This window comes from Rhea americana, unplaced genomic scaffold (genome assembly GCF_003343005.1).
Source record: "Rhea americana isolate MKP2758 unplaced genomic scaffold, rheAme1 scaffold_75, whole genome shotgun sequence".
NCBI classification, from domain to species: domain Eukaryota; kingdom Metazoa; phylum Chordata; class Aves; order Rheiformes; family Rheidae; genus Rhea; species Rhea americana.
The window spans coordinates 1,402,982-1,425,760 of NW_028186923.1; the positions used below are offsets into that span (position 1 = coordinate 1,402,982).

Here is a 22,779-nt window from a genome sequence, read left to right on the forward strand (position 1 = left end):
ACCAGGTGCCATGCAGTAGATTTAATCAGTTTGTCCATCTACTGAGTGGTCAGATTCAGAAAGCCTCTGTTTTTAAAATGTTTAATACTTGAGCTTTCACCTTGAAAAAAAAATTAAGCTTGCAATTTTTTTCTCCGTTTCTTGCAGTGCAGCTTGGACACCGACGGCTCGAGCTGCTTTCGCTTCTGGGGTTCAGGCGCTGACCTGGTGACTAATGCAGCAGCCTTTTCCCACTGAAAAAAATTAAAGAGGGCTGAGCTTTGGGGGGAGGGGGTTGGTTTTGGGCACCAGCCTGCTCTTGGAGCAAGTTTTAACCGCAGCCCCAAGTTTGGGTTGCACCGTGTTTTGCATGAGTTTTGCCTGTGCTAAATGCGCCGCAGCAGCAGCAGCAGCGTCCGCAGCAGCCGGTACCCGGAGCGGCTCTGCCTTCAGCCTCGTGGGGGGGGTGGGGGGGGTGACACATCCCAGCTATCGGCTGGGGAACGCTGCAATTCTTTTCTTTTAGTTTTGCAGCTATTGCTCGCTAGTAACCGTTCCCACCGCGACCCGCGAGGCGATGCAGCCGCCCGCTGCGCTTGGCGCTGCACGGCCGGAGGGTTCCGGCGCTCGTGATGATTCCTGGAAATAAGCCAGGGTTAAAATGTTTTGCTCAGCCATAAACAGAGCTCGTACTTTCTCATGCTGTTAGGCATAGCTCAGGAGCTGGCAACAGAATCACATTTTGGTCTTGTAAGTTTTTTTTTTTTTTTTTAAGAAAATAAAATCAAAAATCTCTTTTGTGCTTAATGCTCCCTCTTCAGTTCTGGAAGCGGGCCAGGCACCGCTCGGAGGGCAACGCTGGCTGCTAAGCTAGCGGCGGCTGCTCCCAGCTGACCGCTCGGCTCCAAAATTGGAGCCTTCATTTTTTTTAATGAGTGAGTAGCTGATGCCATCAGCTGCTATCGCACAGGTATGGGGAAAAGCTGTTTCCCTTGGGGCAGTAGCTCCCGGGGGCCCGTCGGGGCGGCTGCTCCTCCGCGGGCGGCACATCCAGCGACCGCTCGGTAACACAGATTTGGCCGGGGGCAGGAGGGAAGGGACCAAAACTCACACCAAATWAATAAATAAATAAAAGCAAACAGGAGAAATCGGTGCTCAGCTCCCCGGCGGCAGCTCCTTGGTGGGAACGCAGCCGCCGCCGGCCTTCCAGCAGTGTCCTGCCATCACACAGCCTTCCTCCTCCTCCTCCTCCTCCTTCTCGGCGCTGCCCTCGGCTCAGCCCCGCCGATGTCCGCGCCGCTGCGCGCGGAGCAGCAAGGACATCTAGCGGCCCCGGCCCGGCGGGCGCCGCCGCGGCCCCCCAGAGGCCCTTCCGCAGGATTTTGGGGTGGGGATGGGGGTCCAAACGCCTTCCCGCACGGTCACGGTTCTCGCGCTTGCAGCCCGGGAGCGGCGGAGTCGGCCGCGAAGCCGCGCGGCTCCGGAAGGATTACAAACCTGCACCAACGCCGCCCGTTTGGGGGCAAAGCGCTCATTCTGCCGGTTCCCCGCGAGCGGTGACGGGGCAGCCGAAGGGCTTCGCTTCCAGCTGCATTTCGCAGCTCACAGCTGGCGGGGCGGCTCGGCTGCCCCTTGCGCCGGCGGCTGCGGATTCACCTTTTGCAGCGTTGAGAAAACATTTTGTTTCCTATCACTGGTTCACRTTACAGCGACCCGCACCTGCGTGAGTAGCAGTGCGGCCTCAGGGCAACAGCCACTGCAAGAGCAATTCCCCTCCTCCCCAGCTTCGTTGGTAAGTGCAGTGCTGCATCCCAGGCCCTGCGGGTGCTCACCGGAGCCGCGGACACCGGGACCGAGGGACGCACGGGCGCAGCAAGGAACGCCGCGGATTCCGGCACCGGCTACCGCCGCTGCCAGAGCCGGCGGTCTCGGCGAGCGGGGAAGCAGCCCCAGCGGTCGGAGGCTTTTGCAAACGGAGGTGCTGCAAACGCGTGTCCTTCCTCCCGCTCTATTCCCACACTCCGCGCATGCTGCTGYGAGGCATTTTATCCATCACTTTTTTGGGGGAAAATCATCGAATAAACGAGGCGCCGAGGACAGGCTCCTCTCGAGACGCAGCCCTGCCTGCGAGAGCCGCGCCRGCCACGACGCTGCGCCTCTCCGGGCATCCGCTGCCAGCAGCCGCGTAGAAGTCCTCCACTGAGCAAAATAAAGAAGCCAAAGACTTGAATCTTTACCTTTTTTAATCAAAAACATACTCTGTTACAGAATTTCAGGAAAGTTAACTACAGTATATTATCCACAAACTAGGTCTAATGAAAAACATACAGTAAGCTACAAAGGAACTACTGGGAATTCTGTTGACCGCTTATCAAGAGGCAATGGCTAAAGAACAGCTGTTTAACCCGGCTTTCACGCTCAAAAAACCCTCTCCCAGTGAGTTTTGGGCTGTGTGTATTTCGCAGCTATCATCAATCCAGCTGAATCACAAGTTAGCAGTGCCACCAAACTTYACCAGAAAGACACAGAAAAAGGTACTGGAGCAAGAATGCACTAGATGATTTTGGTGACCTTTTAAAGAATTAGTCCTGTAAATTTAGGAGCGATGCATCACTCACACACAAGGCACAACAGCAGCCAACAGCGCCAAAATCTCTGGAGTTTTTTTAGACAAGAGCTCTACTTTCTATCAAGTCTCAGCAAGTGAAACTTTAACACAACTGAAAAGTCAAGCCAGCTCTTGGGGCTGCAGCAGCAGCACACGCGGCAACGGCACCGACCCAGCACTGCTCACAACTTCCCGACCGTTTCCAGAAAATACCACCCAGAGCAGCTTTTCRGAGATGGGCACGTTCAGCATCCAAGGCTTACCCAACCGGCTGGTGGAGACGTGCTCTTCATCAGCCCCACCCTTGAGAGCTTCCTTGTCCAGTAACGCAGCGTTGGCCACCTGCCCCAGAGGCAGCAGGAACCAGCTTCGTGCTCCAGGAGGACACAGATGCCGTGCACCAGGCCACCCGCGAGTGTCAGTCCCAGGAAGAGCGCCCCGGCCCTCGCGGAAATATTACCAGATGTGGAAACACACCGTAGCTACTAGCAGGATCAAACAAGACCGTTGTTCTTAATGGTTATTTTTTTTTAAGTCTTACTTAAAACAAAGTAACCTGTCAAAATTGTGTGTCCTTACCAACTCCTGCCTACAAAGAAGCATCTTCTTACAATTCTATGGAGCAGATGTTAAATCACACAGGGCCTGAAAGGAGAAAAGCAGGAGGAGGGGGAGGAGGAAATAGGATTTCTTACACGAAGTCTGAATCCCACTTAGAGGAAGACCCATCTGGCCATCTTTAATTGGTTGTATTAAAGTGACCGGAGATCCCAGTCACCCCACAGAGCAGAGTAAAAATGCAAATTAAGGAGACAGTCCTTTCTAAAGCGCTTACTCTTCGAAGAAGAGATTAAAGATGTCCCCATAAAGACCACCATCAACACGTAAACAACATTTGAAGGGTTCAGAGGCAAAAGACCCCCCTATTTACACTGGCATAGGAATTTTTTTATGGTTCCTAGTAAAAAGATTGAGGCAGTCGTTCCTGAGCTAACGCAGAGAGGAAGCTGTCATCTTCAGAAGTGTCACAAGAAGTAAGATGGTCTTAAAGGTAAGGCACAAGATCCGGACACATGTTCAATGACTACTGCTGCTACAGCCCCGTTCCGTGACGGGGCGAGACCTTCGCGCGCTCTGCACGCCAGGTCCCTCTCTATTAAAGCAGCCAGAATACTTCCCAAGCTCTCAGCGGATTTCAGAGCCGCTGACCAACGATTCATGTTACAGCCAGGGGGTTCAGGTCCCTAAACACACAGATCATTCCTACCAAGCCCAGAAAAGTAACACAAAGAACAAGCCCAGCAACTGCTTCTAAACAGCACTCTTCAGCAGTTATGTTACCTTTCAACAGGAAACACATGTTGTGTAGAACTGTTTTTAGAAGAGTTTTTTTTTTTACCACTCCATTGAAAAGGTTTCATCTCCCACATCTCTAACACATTATTTTATGTGCCCTTCTTTCAAAACTAACCATGTCATGGCTAAAGCCACCTAACCGTCAGGCACTAATCCCAGCTATCAAGCACATGAAATGAAATACAAAGCCTTCTAGCACAGTGTTTTCTAAGAAGTGCAGAAGTTAGGGTGAGAAACACGTGCACCCAGCTAGCAGTAGCTGCTTCTCAGAAAGGACTAAGCGCACTGAACATGAGAACGGGATCACAAGCAATAGATTTGCTAGCGGAACAAATACTTGCTCAGTTCACTGAACTTGAGACATTCAAAAAACGTACAGAAGACAGGATTCTGGCACTCTTGCCCTCCCCGCCTACAGCATGTACAGGATCTCCATAGCTGTCAAACACAAGTAGCTCTCTTGCATTTCAGAAAAAAAAATGCAAATGTAAGACTGTCAAAGATTCATGTGTTGCTACTGAAGGATTTCCAATCCATTATGCACTGCCTTATCATTAAAAAGTGCAAAATTAACTTAAAGGAATATTAAAAATTAAGAATAAGATTCTGGTATTTTCTCCTTCAGCAGTTGTGATTGCATCTGATTGTTGACAGGCTGGTAGGTAAGACAAACGGCATTTCATTATTTTTACTGCCTTACACAGTGTTCAGATTTCTTCCTATCTGGAAACCTGTGATTTCTTGGTTCTGATAGATTCCTTTGACATTCTGTTTTGTTGTTCTAATCTCATTTTTATAACTATGTAGTGTGTTGTTGGTACCATTCACTGTAGGTGGGGGCTAACCCTTGCCAAATCTCAATAAACACAGTCTTATCACCGAAATTCTTTTCAGACTAACACAGGCAAGAACACCATCAGATGGAAGGAATCTCTACTTATTCTGCCAAAGTTTGGCAGAATGGAAACATGAGCAAACGGTGCAGAGGATTTCTGTGAAGCAGCCCATATACAGATCAGGCACCCAATCAAGATAAGCACCTTCTGAAATGGCGAAGTTATCTAGGGAATAAGCTCATGGATTCCTAAATAAGTGAACACTCCRCTACAACTGGTTCACCAGTCAGAAGGCTGGACACCTTCCAAAAGCCACGGCACCACGCATCCGGTAGTAAGAGCAGGGCAGACAGTTCAACAGGCAGGTTAGCACAGTGAACAYGCAGTCAGGCTTTTCATTTCTTCCACCAGAGAAAAGTCTTTTGCTGTGGATGAAGTGGAATCCAGGTATGTATTCTTCCCAGAGAAGAAGCTTCTCACTTCTAGATGGAGGATGTAGCGCCATCCTACTGAACAYGTTCCTGATGAATATGAAGACGCTTGGCTCTTCCTCTAGTCAGACAGATTAGATGACTAGGAAAAATGAACAAAGAGGTTTTAACCAAGGCTTTGAGAAAAGCGAACACTCATTTTTCAARCGTCAAGAAGCTGCAACATAAGAGGCAGAAAAAAAGAAACTGATCTCCTTAGAAGTTAATCTGAAGAAGGCAACATTATTAAAGAAAATACTGAGAAAAYTGTTCCATTTCTGGCCATCACTCTGAAATCACATCTTCGGTGCTTCCATCTGTAAAGAAGAAACAACGATTGCWGACTTCTTTCATAAGAATTTGAACATGTGGGAAAAGCAAGACCTAAACACTGTGTGTGTCACAGCCCTCTACAGATTCAGATCTACAGATCTATGCAAGAAACTTGGCAAAAAGATCCTGAATAATCTGTACCAAGACCTCCGCTTATGTTAAGTGCTAGGATCGTGCTGCCAGATCGGCTAAGTGAAGCACAGCAGGCAGACCGGGCTGGCAGTGCTTGAACACAGCACTTGAGTCCACATATTTTGAGCCTGTTTAACTAAGTTCCGTTTCTCCACAGACATGCTGAAAAATAAAGAATTCCTACTTCCTCCTCATGCCCCATAAAACYGTTGAAAAAGATATCCTTAGGACATGTATTTATTGAAAAGCAGTAAAAGCAAGAAAAAAATGGAATTGTTTCCTGGCAAACCTAAATCAACGAAAAATCCTACCACTATTGGCTGCTGCTGCTGGTCTGTCAAAGYAAGTAATCCATCACTCTAGATCAATGGTTTCAAGGTGCAGAACTATGTAATAAAAGCAAACTAAATTTATAAAAGTCAGGGTTCTCATAATTTTATTTATACTATCAACTAGAGAGAAAGCATACATATTGTATCTGTCATACAGTCAATACATCTGCAGTTTTTTCTACTATAAATTCTCTATACAAAGTCATTGCCAATTGATACGGTCATTGATGGCATAGGGCTTAAAATAACCAAGAGGTATAAAAACAAGTTTGCCATCTTGCCCTGAGTGGAAATGGTGAACAGATACAAAAACCAGATCCTAAATAYTGATACATGATTTAATGGTATACGCAAGTAAAAAGAGTCATGCAACTTTAAAATAYCTGCCAAGATTTACTCGAGTAAGATCACAGAAGTCAGTAGTAGATAAGAAAATAYGTTCCTGCTATTAGGTATTCATTAAGCAATTTAACTGGCAACTTTGCAGACTGGGTATTTCATGTTATACTTAAATTGAGTGCCAGCACTGAAAGTATCCATTTCTTTTAGTGTTTCAAAACTCGTGTCTATATAAATAAAAATCTAAGACATCTTTTTAAAAACTAGTGAGGGAAAAGCAACATTTCTTTTGCTTGTTATTTCTAATCAATACCAACAATGTATGTCTCATCCCTCATCTTTTGGCAGCTTCTACCTTATAATCTGGAAAAACCRTAACAAGATAGTCAACAAAATGAAGAAATCTTCTGTTAACTATTGTTCTCTAAAAAGAACATCACAAATCGTTTGGAATTTAAAAGTCGCTATAAGGTAAATGTTTATAACTATTAGAAGGAATTTTCAGATATAAATATATATATAATATATATTTTGCATACAAAAGGCTCCTGTGAGGCTTATCATCAAGTTGCCATAATAGAGAGGGAAAGTTTCAAAGTGAACAAACCGCATACCGTGAAGTCTCTATAAGGCATTTACCTTTTACTTTAAGCCCTGAGCCATGTATTATGACAGTTAATTTCTGAAAATAACCAAAATCCAACTTCTGCATGTTCAGTTTCTTTCTGCTAAGAGCAAGGCGGCAAACACATTTTTAAAACCTGGTTTTAGAAGATTAAGCAGAACAAAAGTAAAATATATCTTCAGGTTATAAACAGAATTGTATTTTACAATCCACCATCCTCACAATGTAACGGCCCACAGCAGTGCAGCAGAGGGATCTCAGTCTAAAGGTTGTGGGTCTGCAATAGGCATGGTATGAAGTACTTCATCTAGAAGCTGGAGGGCACGGTGTAAGTGAATCTCAATCCAGCAGGGTGTCTCTTTGATGCTCTGTCTTGGGTAATCAGGTCCCCAACCTTTTACAAAACTCATCCTGAGTATGCATAAGCGGCGAAGGTCATCTACTCCAATTCCAGCAGCAGCTGACAAACCTAAATGGGAGAGGTTTCAAGTAAGTGTTCACGGACATGCCTCTTATCACCTGTTCGTTTAGCCGTTCTTGTTTGCTTAGCTGTTTCTCCATGTGCAATTCCCTATCATAGCCAAGGACAATCAGTATTTCTAGATCTGTGCTATAATGAACACAGCAACAATTTCACATCTCTTCCAATTAAAAACTTCTTTTCATCATTCTGCAGTCTTTTAAAGTGTGTTAAAATGCACCTAATAATGAAAGCAGTCATACGATGAAACCTACCATCTTATGTGACAAAATACACTTAAACCCCATTCAACAAATCCAGTCAAAATCACTTATTCTTAAAGTTTGTCAAATGCTGTGCTTTTGGCATAAGAATTCAGACTGATCAGCCACAGGGAGCTGGGGTTTTTTTGTTGTTTTTTTTTTTAATTACAGTAGTAACTTACTCTGACGAAACAAAAAAAAAGATGAACACAGCAAGTAAACTTCTAATTGTACATATGACCGGATCACAGAATCTGTAGGGTTGGCAGGGACCTCTGGAGATCATCTTGTCCAACCCTGCTCAGCTGGGTCACCTAGACCACGTTAGACAGGATCGTGTCCAGGCGGGTGTTGAGTATCTCCAGAGAAGGAGACTCCACAACCTCTCTGGGCAACCTGTGCCAGTGCTTTGTCACTCTCACAGGGAAGAAATTCCTCCTCATGATCAGGTAGAACTTCTGTGGTTCAATTTCTGCCCATTGCCTCTTGCTAAGATAAAAGCTAAATACTTTCATCAAAATGCCTTCAATATTTTTTAAGACAGTTGGAAAGACATACTCAGCAATATAAGGAATCCAGAAAACATTATGAAGGCTGAAGAAATCTGACACACAAATACTCACAATTTTAAAATCACTCAGATATAATTTTAAGGATCTGGAATTTATCAACCAATAAAACTCTAGCCCAGAATAATTTAAAAAAGGAAAAAGGAAAAAATACAGTCATGCCCTCCTTCTCATCTTCAAGAACCTTAATATTAAGTTTCCTTAAATCAAGTATGGAACTTAGTGACCCAGAACTCCCCATCACTTTTAGTAACATTTTTATAAGCTTAGCTCTCAAATATCATTTTTCATACTTGGATCTGCTTAAGCAGCAGAAATCATCTCTCCATTTAAAGTAATACAGTTACGCTATTTGACCTTGTATAAAACATACCCTGCAACACTTCTCACAGAGCAACAAGCAGCCACTTCCATACCCGGTATCCCTAAAAGACTACAGTGAGAAATTGATGTGCAAAGCAGGTACAAAAGGAATGAATATAGACTTAAGCACCACTTCAGCCCCACCTTGTCCAAATCCAGCCCCCTCATTCTAAGTTTGTACTACTGCACTAAGCATGGGAGAGTGTGCGTRTGCTGTTAAAAGTGAGAACAGGAAGGGAAATAAAGGGAAGACCAAGCAGTTCATGTACTTACTAATGGCTGGGGCTATTCCACCTACTGATCCTGGTCCAGGGATGTTTCCTGCTACTGCTGCAGCTTGAGCAGCAGCAGCAGCTTGGGCAGTGGCAGCCTGCTGTTGCATCTGACGGTGACATTGGCGTAAATCAAAAACCTAAAAAAAAAAAAAAAAAAAAAGGTAAATATTGGGTAAATATTGTACTATGTAGATTTACCAAGGAAGGAAAGAACTCCTCAACATCCATCCCCCACAATYTGGACCACTCTTCCCTCCCAAAGTAATTTCCAGACTGACCCTTCACTTGGGCAAGGGTAATTTTTCCCTGATTAGTTTAATTTCTATTAGAAATAATTCATTGAAGTGATTCTTACAGAGTCCTATCTAGCACAGCTGGCCATACCAAAACCCAATCAGTTAAAACTGCTTAAGATGATCAGGCTAAAACAGTATTCTATGTGGAACCAACTGCAGGATCAAAGTCTAAAGGATGCTACAGGCTGATGAAATCCATTTTTTTAAATTAAATCCTGGTACTTCCAGTAGTTAGGCACATAAGTAAAAATGGAAGTCAGCAAAACAAAAACTTTGTTAAAACTTTATACTTTTTCACTGCTTTACTGAAACATGATAGTCTATCTAAAAGAAATAACAACAACTGATAGGCCTACAGTTGCAGTAGCAAAGTTTCAGCTATGTTGGCATTTTACACTTCTGTGGTCAGGCCCAGCACTAACATATATCAGGAACTCTGTTCTCATATTAAAAAGCTCTCATTAGAAAGCGGCTTGTGGCATTTTTTTCACTTTCATTATACAACACATCTTTAAAAATTGAAGTTAAAGGAAAGAATACAAAACCCCAAATCACTGCAAATTGTTTCAAACAGTTTCTCTCTAATTCAAAAATGATTTTGCTAGTGTGTAAGTTTATTTCAAGTCATAAAAAAAGCTGAAGTCTGGCAGAGACATATCCACTTAAGGATCTGTCCAGAAGTATTTGTTTCCAGTTAACTTTCTGTGACTTCTGGTACAATAGTTAGGTATTTTCATGCTGATAACACTGTAACACCACATTAACCACTCTTAAGTTGCATTTATACATACTTTGTTTCTGACTTTTCTTCCTTTGGAAAGGAAGTGAAGAAACAGATAATCCGTGCTCATAAAGCTAGAAGTACAAAAACTGCTATGGAGACCATTTGTAACAAAATACCGATTAGTTGCTTCCCTAATACCTAGATGACACTTTCAGTTTAGAATTATTAAAAAGTCATTTAAGCGACTTGTCAAATGGAAAGAGTTTTTTGACCAAATAATTTTTTATTTATTATTATTATTATTATTATTTTCACAATGATCAAATGTGAAATTATTTGGGTTGGATTTATTTTAGTCTCTAAAACCCTCTCTACCATTTACAAGAAATAAGTGAGTGCTATTTCCCCCAAATTTTCATCTGAGAGCATCAAACCAACCTTTATATATGCACTTGGATAAATCTTGTGAACAGCATCACCTGGCGCACGCCCTGCTTCTCTATCCAGGTAGTAACTCTGGACGAAGACTGCGTGGTCACTGAGGCATCTAACCCACACGTCACCTTCTCCTTTGCACTCCAGCTGCACCCCTTTACCTATGTGCAACCTTAAAAACAAAAACAGCTCCAATGCACTTGTGTTTACATACTCTAAGTCAGATCCTTACTAAGAAAACTGTAGAACAGTTCTCCAGCTCACCAGCTTGTGACACCACTGTTTACATTCTGAAGTAAAACAAAAACACTTCACTCACATGAGGAGCTGAAACCACAATATCTTAACTATAATACAGATTCTATAGAACTATATGCTGTAAAGTCAAAAACCCACTTGTAATACCATGTAAGATACACAGAAAACAGAATGCAGAAGCAATGATACTCAAGGAGTAACTAAAAGAGCTGTAAACATGTTCACTGGCACCACAGAGCTGGGATACCCATCACACATTCAAGGAGCTATCTGGAAATGTAAAATCCCACAAGCGTTCTAATGTAGGAAGCCATTCAAGTACAGGAACAAAGTCATGTTTTAATGCAGAACTGTATGTTCTTTTAGATCACATTACAGAAGATTAGCATTTTGATGGCCACAATGCAACTTTGACGGTCCCAATGCAACAGTTCTGAAAACATGGAATCATTTTATTCCTTCTCATTTCAAATGAAAAAAAAAAAAAAAAAGTTGCATGATCACTTAGGTTCTCTGTGCTTCCACATCAAAAATCATGCACAGTAAGAACGAAGAAAAAACCAACCAGCTCTATCAGCCTTCCTTTGCCTCTGTGACAAATTTATATATTGCATTTATTCTCACATTACTTCATCTGTGGTGCAGAGAGCTACTGTTCAGCTTGCATACATAATGGCACGAGTTGCTAATTTTATCCTCGAAGGCATGGTCTTTGAAAGCAATGAAAAGCAACGTGCAGTTGCAAAGCACTAAAGGTCTTTGTCACACAGTTCACATTTTGAATGCATTAAGGTAGTGGCCTAGAAATACACATTCTGCTATAGCTAATTCAGCTCAAAAGTTCATACCATACTTGTAATTTCAAAAGGGAGACACACACAGAAAACACAGCATAAAATACTATCAAACACAACAGATAACTGAAGATTTTGGCATCTGTAGAATACCTTGCTCTCTCAATGGCTTCCGTTCTGTGCACGTTGGAAAGCTGTCCCAGGCAAAACCGGTCTCCTCCAGAAGGATCCACATATCCATCAACAGTAACAATTGGACAGCTTGAAGGAACCTTAAATGTTTCCCCAACTTGCACATCCATTTCAAAGTATGCGATTGAACACCAATACTCTGGAGCTAAAGATGATAAACAATTAACTGACTGAAATGTGTATAAAAARAATTCTACAAACCCATTAGGGATGATTGATTAGGCCTTTTGTAGCTGCATTTTTGCTTCAGAGTAGGAKTGCACATGCCCATTAGCAAGGGTAGATGGACAAAGACACATTTACTAGTAGAGAAAAATACTACACGCTAGAAAGACCACAAGCTTGCAGGTTTTATTTGATCACATACCAATGCTAGTATCTTTACATATCACTGTGTTTTGTGTATACAGTTAAGACGATCTCACAAATCTTTGCACAGTTTATCATTCTAGTTCAATTGTGTAAGACATCCACACCCTTGTGCCTTATGACTGTGGTTTGATTCTGTACTCCTCTAGCATAAAGGAGTGGCATATATATGCCTATCCATAGCTAGGCTGATGGTTACCTTTTTTTTTTTTTTTTTTTTTTTTTTTTATCTTGAGCAGGATCTGTTTGAGGGTTGGTTTCTATCTCCTAAGGGAAGTCAGTTTTCTCTAGCCTCCCTGCAGGGCAAACAGGCTTTGGAAAGAAGGGCAGAGGGGAAAAATGTCTCAAAGATCAGATACTGATGTTATCAGCAACCAAGAAAGGCATCAGAGRAAAACAGTATTAAGCAAGTGAGCAGAACAAAATGACATGTTTTAATAACAGAGGGGCTTTTTAACTTATACTAGTTTAAGAAGAAAAACTATCTACAAACAAAAGATAGCTCCTGGAAGAAGCTGCCACGCAAAGAAGGGGAACTGATTCCTTAGAGGATGCCACTGAATGCCAAACATTCAAGAAAGGAAACCTGACAACACAACATGATATTATGTACATATATCTGCTGTTTCTGTGCTAGCTGAGCGCAACTGGCATTTCAAATCTTCTGCAAAGTCTGTTGTGAGCACTTTAAGTGTTAGAGTTCCTCTTTTCGGACGCACAAATCAAAAAGTTTCTACAACCTTAAGTTACTGGGGATTTCAGAGACTCAYAGCATCTTTGTGGACCATTTCCTCAAAAGATGAAAACACAGCCCACACTTAAGTGGCTTGTTGAAGAGGACGAAGAAAATTATCAGTATCATACACTCCATTTAGGGGAAGCTGAAGTGATACAACTTAAACAAAACAGCCTGGTAGAGCAATCAGAAAAGAGAGCTCTTCCATACCATTAACATAGATAGTTATTCATTCATTTCAAACAAACAGAAGCACATAAGACAATAGCACTGCAACTTGTCTTAAGAAACCACTATTCTGTTTTTATTAGAATAGGATAAATCAGAGGTTTTGGATTCCTTAAAATTCTTCATTTTCAAATAAATACTTGTGCRTCTGAGGAAATAATAGGGTTAAAATACGTATTGAGTACAACTTAGCTACAGTTAAATTCAGCCTGCTCTTATTGCCCACTTATATCTGGTACTGATTTAGTCACTGGCCAATGAATAAGTTAAACTTGTAACCTTTTCAACCATGCAGCTCTCCCTGTGCAGGCAGCTGCTTTGCTGCTAACACTGGAATATCACCTTGCACCTGCAATGACACTAGCGCGCACTGCAAGGCAAAGCCTGCCTGGTTCCCTAAACTGTGCCAATTAGTGACGATTAGTGAAGCCTCTTCACTCTGATCCATGGAGGACGTCAGCACCACACTACTAAGTAGGGTAATACCTACCCTTTACAATACCGGGCTGTGATGATGGACTACTAACTAGTGGCTGGATATTGAAATTTGCTGCAGAGTTCRGAAATCTTCTGGACTAGACAGCAACTCAGTGTGGCTTTCAGGATTGTGATTTGATTTAGGAACCTAAATTAAGCTCAATTCACATCGCTTTAAAACAGAGGTCCAAATTCAAAAGGAGACTCATCACAAAATAATTCCTTCCCTCCTTCCTTCTCCCCTCCCCTTTGGGAAACATACCCCACAAATTTTAGAGTACTTGCTATAAGAAATTAGACTAAAAGCAGGAAGTTACTAGTTTCCAGAGTATGTAGCACACCATTTTAAAAGATTTCACTTACCAGGATGATTTGATATAGGAGGCTGGAATGCAAGTTCATTGTGAACTGGCCCTTTAAAAGAAAGCAAGCAGTTTATTTGAAGAATATTTGAAGAAAAATATTTTCTTTTTTTTTATTCTTTCCTATGGAGACAAGGCTTGTGAGAGGATGCTAGAGGTTCAGAAATTTGGGGGATTCGCAACATACTAGTCAAACCTGGCAGATGAAATGAATGTTCAGAGAGGAACTACACTGTTGCAGGCTTACTGAAAATTCAGAAGTTAAAATAGAGCAAGAAGYTCAATTAGTATCCCATGAGGAAAGGCTGCAGTGTAAGCATAAGTTATCCATGCTGCTCAAGGCAGAGCCAGTTCCAGCAGATAACAAAAAGGGGACTTAAGCTTCACTCCCAGCCCCAAGTTGGGCAAGGASAGAATCACTGTACAGGGGCACATGATGTAATACTGTAGGAAACCAAGCTTTTATTAGTTTCACCATTCACAGAACAAGTTGCCCAGGATGCTGCGGGCTTCAAAGAATCACAGAATGCATAAGGTTGGAAGGGATCTCAGCAGCGACCTCTAATCCCCCTGCTGAAACAGTTACCTAGAGCAGGTTGCCCAGAACCCTGTCGAGACAGCTTCTGAATATCTCCAAGGATGGAGACACTCCACAACCTCTCTGTACAACCTGTTCCAGTGCTCAATCACCCTCACATTAAGAAGCTTTTCCTTATGTTCAGACAGAGCTTCCTGTGTTTCAGTCTGTGCCCATTACCTCTCGTCCCATCACTGGGCACTACTGAAAAAAGTCTGGCCCCATCCCCTCTACACCCTCCCTGACTTGACTGTAAAGAAACACTTCCTGAAGACTGGAGGAGAGGGGGCAAAGCCCTAGAAAACTGATTTTCTAAATATATATATAGATTCATTATATTTTACATATATAGATATTATATGCACACAAATAAATATATATATATTTACAAGGAAAAAACATATATATATAAAACGGTCTTGGTAAAGTTCAGTTTGTTCTTTCCATTTTTGTAAGTTAAATAGGTCCCTTACAGGCAGCATGGAACAAGGAAGGACTTAAACATAGTTTTATAAGTAACACCAGCTTCTYCAACAACATGTCAAAATAGGCACAATGTTGGTAGGTGTAAAAAGATGAGACTTTCTGAAGTGAGAAGAGGTAGCAGCCAAGAAAAGCACTATGTGGTATCACCATTCAGTTACAAATATTAATTATGGAAAGATACTGAAAAGACACTGAAAGACATTTATAGAGTATCTACAGCACTAGCATAGTTTTCCAACCCTGCTATTTCTGACAAGTAAGATGAGAAATGAAGTGGGATCCTAATAGAACAGAATAATTAAATTTAATAACCARATCTAAAACACAATTTTTCTTCATAAAGACAAGTTGGAAAATGATTCTTACATTACCTTACATTATATTCTCTCCTGGACTAGCCAAGAACAATGACTGCTRCACACAGATTAACTGGTTAAGTACTATATTAGGAAATTCAGAACTATTCCAGCTTTCTACCATTCCTGAATGTCAAAATTAAGAATTTTGGTTTTTAAACCTCAAAAGGTTTTTTTGCACTGTACACTTAAACAACGCACACACTCTGCTAGGCACTTACACTAGAAATTTGATTTTTTTTTTTCCCCCTTCCTCAACTCCTGTACCATAACAGGAGAGGTTACGGTCTTATTTCATAACCCAGAGAGACTTCAAAGTGTGCGTGCCAAATGCACTCATGAATCTGGCTGTCGCAAGACCATTCTGCTGATAAGTATTTACTGTATAAGTTTTCAAAAAGTTCTTTTAAACTGAGTTGTACATATGGACAAACATGTCTYCCAAGTAATAGAGTACTCTATTATTAAGAGAAGATGAGACTTCAAAACTTCGAGAGAATAAAAATAGCAACTTCAAAATTCTGAAGGAAGAAGTTCAAGCAACACATTCTGCATCAACTTTTGGACAAATGTTTTTCAGACCAAAGGAAGTATTTATTGCAAAATTACAGAGGCTTATAAACTAGAGTTTTAAAAAGGAAACACTATTTTTGTTAGTTACAATAAAACAGCTATAGTACAGATGATGTCACTACAGCTATCCAAATTTTTGGTCTCTTCTCTGCTGCTTTAACTGAAAGAAGTCTATTAAGCTTGTATATTTGTCCGAATATACCAGGCCCAGTAACAGTAGTTTCATAACAAGAGAAATTAGGTTTTGGGGGTAGGGAGGAATAATCACAAGCAGGTTCCCACCATTAGAAAAAAACAACAACAAAAAGAGAATAAATGATTTTATAAGCTACACTACTTACAGTAATGTCCAGGATGCATAGGTGGATGATGCTGAAGATGGCCATTCTGGTGGTGAGGTATGGTAGGTGTGTAGGCTGCCGTTCGACTTCCAGTCCAAGTTGTAGTACTATCTAGAAAAAGAAAGGAGTTGTTGGTTTTTAAGGAAGTTTTTCTGCATCCTATCTCTAATCCTCTATTTCTCCTGGGCATTTGGAAACTGGTTTTAGAAAACTAAGAGTGCACATACGTATACTCACTGTGATGGTAAGTAGCTGGCTGAGCTGTAAACCCATTCTGCTGAGTTCCTGGCTGAGGCCCTGAAGTAATCTGTAAGAATCCATCACTATGGCTACCTGTCAATATACTGGGAAGTTGACCTGGTAAAAGAACACACTACCTATTCAGGAACGTTCCAAAATTTTAATTAAGACGAGCTCAGCACTGCTGGGCAGGAAAATATACTCAGCTGAGGGCACTGCAATATACAGCTTGTTTTCAGCACTTTTTTTTCCACCCCCCAGAGCGTCTTAGGAAACTTCAAGTAAGATGCTTTTTAATCAGCTAATTTTGACTTCGAGACACCCTTAGTATTTTAGGAGTAGACGTATGCAGAGAACTCTATTATTAACAGCATCTTTGTTTTGTTCACATCTCATTTTTYAATTTGAAAGGAAAGCAGAGATACTAAAGGTTTTATTGAACAAACAGGCCAACAGTTTGCCCAATAAGTGCTTATTTTCCAACATGTTATTATTACTGCTCCTCATGAGGACGCTCACTTAAATATGTGTTCCTCCAAAACACACTGAACGGTATTTTATTTTTACAATTAGTGCTGGAACACACCTGCATGTATCACTGGATTCCTCTCTGGGAAAATTCTTTTCTTCCTCCTTCTCTCTCAAATAAGTGATTCAAGACTTGTGTAGGGTTTAAAGTAAAGCTACAGAAATTTCAGAGTAGGTTAACAGAATTTGATTTTAAAAGGCTTCAGCTCAGCCATCAACACTAAACTGAKAAGCAGTTTCACAAGTAGATCTGCACTCTCAAGCTGGTCTGGCTATCAGAATTTAAGACATTCAAAACTTATACTAAAACCTAAAACCTAGGTTATTCCTGTCCACTTGGCTCCAACAATTATAGCACTGATGAGAAAGAGTTATCACCTTTGCACAACAGTTTTTAAATCAAAAAAAATAAGCTACCTATCTTTTTTTTTTTCATCAGAAAACAAATACAAACAACATCTCAGCTCGGCAAAACTTTCATTAGTTTTAACAGAAAAGTCAGCAGCTAAAATTGAAGAACATAATCTAAATATCATGCCTCCATAATTTAAATTATTCACACACCTTTAATACACAAGCAATGCAGAGTATACGAAACCCTTCCAAATTTCTCTGTGTTAGGGCTGCAGGACAGTGCCTAAATAACATAGGAACTCTCTACTGTCCGGCTAAACTCAAGTGTGAGGTTTGATGCTGGTTACCTAGACTCTTCCAATGTGCACCAAATACACATAGAGCAGTCACTAGAAAAACTTAAGATACAGCACCTCAATGGACTTATGAAGATATTAATTAAGGCTGTAACTTTGGTAGCACAGTGGGCAGTTACAAAAAGAAGCAGGTTAAACCTGGAAGACTCATTCTCTCAGCTTAAAAAATACTGAACAGAACTGTCTGGGAACCTCTCAATACTGCCACCTTCAAATAAATCAGTTCGTTGCCCCACGTGCCACTGCAATAAAATATAAAAGATTCTCCCACTCCTACAGCAATTATTCCAATATCAGCCATATTACTTTTTGGCAATGGTCAACAGCTTAAAATTGCATCTTTGAACTTCTTGTACTATTCTGAACAGTCCTGTAACATTCATGTATTGTCAGTCTCACCACTGGGGAAAAAAGGGGGGTGGGGGGTTACTAGAAAAGGCTATTCAAATTAAACTGCAAGTAAATCCTCATTTTAATGCTAACAAAACTGCCTAGATCATGTTATCACTACACTGTATCAGTGTAATCTGGCAACAATACATTTCCTGTGCAAGACCTATTTTCAGCAAGATCAGTGGTCATCTTTAACCTTTCACATTTGTACAGTTTAGTATTCCATACAATCTCAAAGATCTTACTTGTTGAAGCCACAGGAATGTTGGGAAAATTAGTGGTGCTGGTAGTGCTAGCCTCAGCAGGAGCTAACATGGCTGGGGTGCTGTAAGGCTCTGTAGATGCTCTGTTACTTGGTGGATGCTGAATGGTTTGGACTGAATGGCCTTCAGCAGATGACAATGACGGCTGCCCCTCATAGTCATGAACATATTCATCTTTCACCAACATGCTTGATGGAGCTGCAAAGAACCAAACGCTTACATATGCAAAGCAAACATATTTGCAAGATTTAACTATAAATTGCACTACTACTTCCAAGTAATAACAGTGCTATTAAAACTACTGGGTGGGGCATTTAACCTATTTAAACACTGCTGAAACACTGAGAAACATCCTATAAATTAAACACTTAAAACCAGTAGCTGGAAATTTTACAGCATAACTGGATGGCAAACCAAAGCATTTATTTTACTTACTGCTTTCAAACAAGCAGTTTAGCCCCAAAGTAGTGTATTTTCATCTCATTTTGTTTTCTATTCCATCAATGTGTGATTGGACATGGTTTAAAAAGGAGGGGAACATACTTTTTGACAAGTGCCTGAATATATGTTAACGTAGTAACAGAACAATTCCTATTACAAAGGTCAAAACATACAAAGCATAAGCCTCTTATGAAAAAATGTAATTCATGAACGCCGCACATAAAAATCCCTTAAGTTTCCCTTAGAACTTTTTTTAAGTAACTCCCATTGTAATCGACCAGAAACAAATTCATATTCAAAGATTATACAGCATCTACTCCATCTTCCACAGTGTAACCATTATTTCATAATATTTCACATACAGCATAAGGAAATCCTACCATCACTACCACAAGAATTTACTTCTACATATTCTGTTGAGCATGTTAAACTCAAATTACATTAAATTCGTGTTCACTTTTAAAGCAGCCTTAGATACATCAAAAATATGACTGTAATTTTCTGTTTCCCACAGCAAAGAAACAGTGGAATGGCAATGAAAGACACAGGTACTTAATTACTRGTCTTGTAAGTTTTGATGTTGTATAAAAGATCATTTTTCAGAAAACACTGAAAACTTATGCAAATCAGCAGAGATGCAGCCAAGTTAAAGCTTATGACATTAGCAGTTTGATTTAAGTCACTTTTGCTTGAACATTTCTAATAACGTACAAGCACAGGGCTACACAAATCCACTTCTCTATGCATTTCCTCTAAAAGAAAGCACTCATTTTGAAATAAAGCCATTACCAGCTGCACAATTGCAGTGACTTCTGAATATGTCAAGCTTAATGTCCAATATCTCTCAAGTTGCAAATATTTCTCCCATAACTTTCAGAAGGAGTAATAAGATTAGATTGCTTCATTCAGTTGCACATTAATTGCAGAAGTTTTATGTGCAAGTCCTACTGTTTACTTGCTAAACTACTTATAAAATAATAAGCATCTATTATTCCCATTTTAGTTAGTGTATCATACTACTACAGGTGCCTTTTTTTTTTTTTAAGCAGCATTCCCCAATGAGGATTTTTTTGTTTTTATTTGGTGAGGTTTTAAGTCATAAGTGATGAAAACAGGACATACCTACGAGCTGAAATGAAGCCTTTACTGAAAGGATTGATCAACATATTTGCCTGTCCTACACTGCTTAAAGTTTTCCAAAACTGGCAAGATGAATGTATTTCCACCTGCTCTTTATCTTCCCTCCCCAAAAGATACATAGGTATAAGCAAATTGAATGTATATTTAAGAGTTTAATACAGTTAGTACTCATAGAAATGTAACAGTAAACAGAAGTACTTACTAGAACTCTGTAGTGTCAGGCCTGAGAGATCTTTAATACATATAAAAAAAAAAAGGAAGAAAAAAGGGGGGCATTATATAAACACAAATCTTTATTAGTGCTTGAACATCAAATTTTTAAGTCTACACAAATCAGCATTAAAGACTCCATATACTATACCCCTGTATCACACAACTCTAGATGCAAGACTATTTTTAGGAAACACATTAACTATCAGAATTACATATGAAGTCAATGTAAAGGCTAAAACAAAAGCCACAAACTGTTCTTTCAAATTTGGAACAAAGGTATAAGAACAACTCCATTAAGAAGATGGACAAGAGCATATGAGAATAATCTATAATTAGATCATTAAAACTTAACGTTTCCAATTTAGCTTGTATTCTTTAAGATCAAAGGAAAGCATTTCTATATCTTATTCCCACTGTTCCATTTTACATCAAGAATCTACTTACCGATGCCAGGTGATACTACACGCTCATAATGGTAAGGATTTACACAGACACTGTCACATTTTAAGTCAAAAGCATACTGACAATATTTAACATGCTTGAGTTCATTTTTATGAAGATCAGGCCACCTCCAAAGACGAGCGTAAATCACATGAGGGAATCCCTTGCGACCAGCCACCTAAAAAGTTAGACACAAAAGTTGATTGGGAAAGTAGCAAGAAATTTCCCTTTACTTAGTGAGGAGCAAAGCTGGAAGAAGAGAAAAATAATAGAACTTTTCTCCATCATCAAAATATGGGAAAAAAATGCGGTACAGTTTACCGAAGATTTGTACTCAATGGAAATAAGTTTCAACTAGGGTTTTGCTATGGTTAAGTCAACACTGTGATTCTTCAAGAAAAATTACTGGATACAAAATGGCAGAAGCAGAATTTATGCTTAATGTAGTATGTATGTTCACCTCCCCCACCATGGATGATGAAGGATCTTTGCTCCAGAAGAAGATGAATGAGGTACTAAGCTATACTATAAGAAATTTGCAAGTAGAAGAATGCCAATCCATTCTAAAATGAAAAAAAAAATGCTTCTAGGGTAAACAGAAAGCTAGCCAGCAAACATGACATCTGTCCTGGAAGAAAGACATCACAACCCAAGCTATACAGGTACTGAAGTCCTGATGACATAGGCTAACATAAATCCTCAGTGCAGATCCCCTGCAGTACCTCAGCAAGGGATCACAGGTCTTCACACTGCTGACCAACACAGAGCTAACAGAAGCTTGCAGTGAAAATACCAGGATAGACAACTGAATTTGTTACGTGAACCTGCTTTTTACTGCCACACACACACTCATTTAGAATGGCTGATTCAAGGCCTTCTGCTCCTTTTGAGGAAAAAAAAGAAAAAGAAAAAAAACAACTAACGCAGCAGTCCAGAGCTCCAGCCACAAAAACATGCCTACAAACAGGGGTGAGGGGAATGCAGCAGAACAGCTACTCTTCCTCAGTACTCTAGGATCCTGTTTCACTCACTTTTGCTCCAATTCCACTAGGAGGAAAACATCTGATTTTCACTTGTACTAACCTGAAGCCTCCCATCCAGCGTTCTCTGTATTGTAACACACTTGCTAGGATGAGCTCCATTTGTAGTTATAGCTGTTATCAAAGAATCCAATTCATCTTTTTTCTCCTTTAGCTTTTTAACTAAACTTTCAATTGCGCGTTTTGCAAAAGTTTCACTCTCTCCACCTTGTCGATGGCACATCAAGCTGTGAACAATGCTCAGACAAGCATCATTACTTGTTGGCGTGTTAGTAATAGACATATTGTCCATTTGTCACAGCTTTTTCTTTCAGAGCAAATGTCAGTTTTGGGGGCTGTTATGATTTTCAAGCTGATGAACAAGAGATGATCCAAGTTAAGTGTTAGATGTACTGTCTCTTGGTAAAACCTAGGAGGAAAAAATATCTACATTAGAATTGTTTTTAACAAATTGCAGATCATGTTTCTAAGGAAGTCTGTGGCTTTTTGTTTCTTTTATTTTCAAGCTAAGTGCAGGATATTAAAAGCACATAAAAACTGTATTGTTTGTCCCATGATAGCTAAAACATGCTTAAGACACTGCCTGTACAATTTTAGATATAAAAGCTCTTTTTTTTCCCTAGGAATAATATTTAAATAAAGATTATATTTTATATACATGTACATAGAATATGTACATATAGAAAGGTACAGATTATTAGATGAACAGGCTTTAAATCAGGAAAAGGAGAACAGTGACATTGATTTCCTAAGTTTTCTACTGGTAGGACAAATTCAAGCAAAAAGACTGACTGCGAATCAAGGGACATTGTTTTAAACAAAATTTGAATAGTGAAGAAGCAAAAATATAAATGGGAATCATGTGTCAGCTGTACTTAATGATCCCGTTAAAATATTTCAGCTATGTTCTAACTTCAGACTAACTCTAATATTTCTCTTTGCTAATCAAGAAGCCAAAAATTTTTATCTGGCCATTAGCTTAACACACTTTTATATAACTCAGCATTGTACGTATTTAGAATTCCAGTTAGTGCATTTYTATTTACTTGTCTGTATGAAGCTTTAGATGAAGACAAATCAATAAAATCATTTAAAAAGCATTTCCAAATTATCTCAAACAAAACTGCTTTAATAACACTAAACATAAGTTCATCATAACATATTTGGCCTTTAAACTAATTTGTAAAGAAAATACACCTGGAGTGATTTCTGCTCATTGTGTCATT

The 22,779-nt window shown here is 40.1% G+C and overlaps 1 protein-coding gene across 2 annotated transcripts; it reads right to left on the minus strand.

Moving 5' to 3' along the window:
* Positions 1-2,204: 2,204 nt before the first annotated feature.
* SMAD4 (SMAD family member 4) lies at positions 2,205-22,030 on the minus strand. Of its 2 annotated transcripts, XM_085322200.1 has the most exons (11): positions 21,597-22,030; positions 20,517-20,691; positions 20,062-20,091; positions 18,261-18,476; positions 16,382-16,501; positions 16,145-16,255; positions 13,813-13,863; positions 11,601-11,784; positions 10,399-10,567; positions 8,939-9,077; positions 2,205-7,479 (listed from the first exon to the last, which is right to left on the minus strand). In XM_085322200.1, exons 1-11 carry the CDS (start codon positions 21,843-21,845, stop codon positions 7,268-7,270), a joined length of 1,656 nt encoding a protein of 551 aa, XP_085178326.1. In that variant the 5' UTR covers positions 21,846-22,030; the 3' UTR covers positions 2,205-7,267. The 2 variants fall into 2 exon arrangements, with proteins under 2 accessions (XP_085178326.1, XP_085178325.1); XM_085322199.1 differs by lacking the exon at positions 16,382-16,501 and having other exon boundaries at positions 21,597-22,003.
* Positions 22,031-22,779: the final 749 nt, after the last annotated feature.

Bases quoted from the DNA above. Each gene is read 5' to 3' on its own strand.
- SMAD4 (XM_085322200.1), bottom strand. From the start codon at position 21,845: ATGGACAATATGTCTATTACTAACACGCCAACAAGTAATGATGCTTGT. The intron at 18,477-20,061 runs GTAAGTACTTCT...GGTTCTTTGCAG, and splicing joins CCTGACACTACAGAGTTCTA to CTCCATCAAGCATGTTGGTG. The intron at 13,864-16,144 runs GTAAGTAGTGTA...TTTCTTTTAAAG, and splicing joins TATGCATCCTGGACATTACT to GGCCAGTTCACAATGAACTT.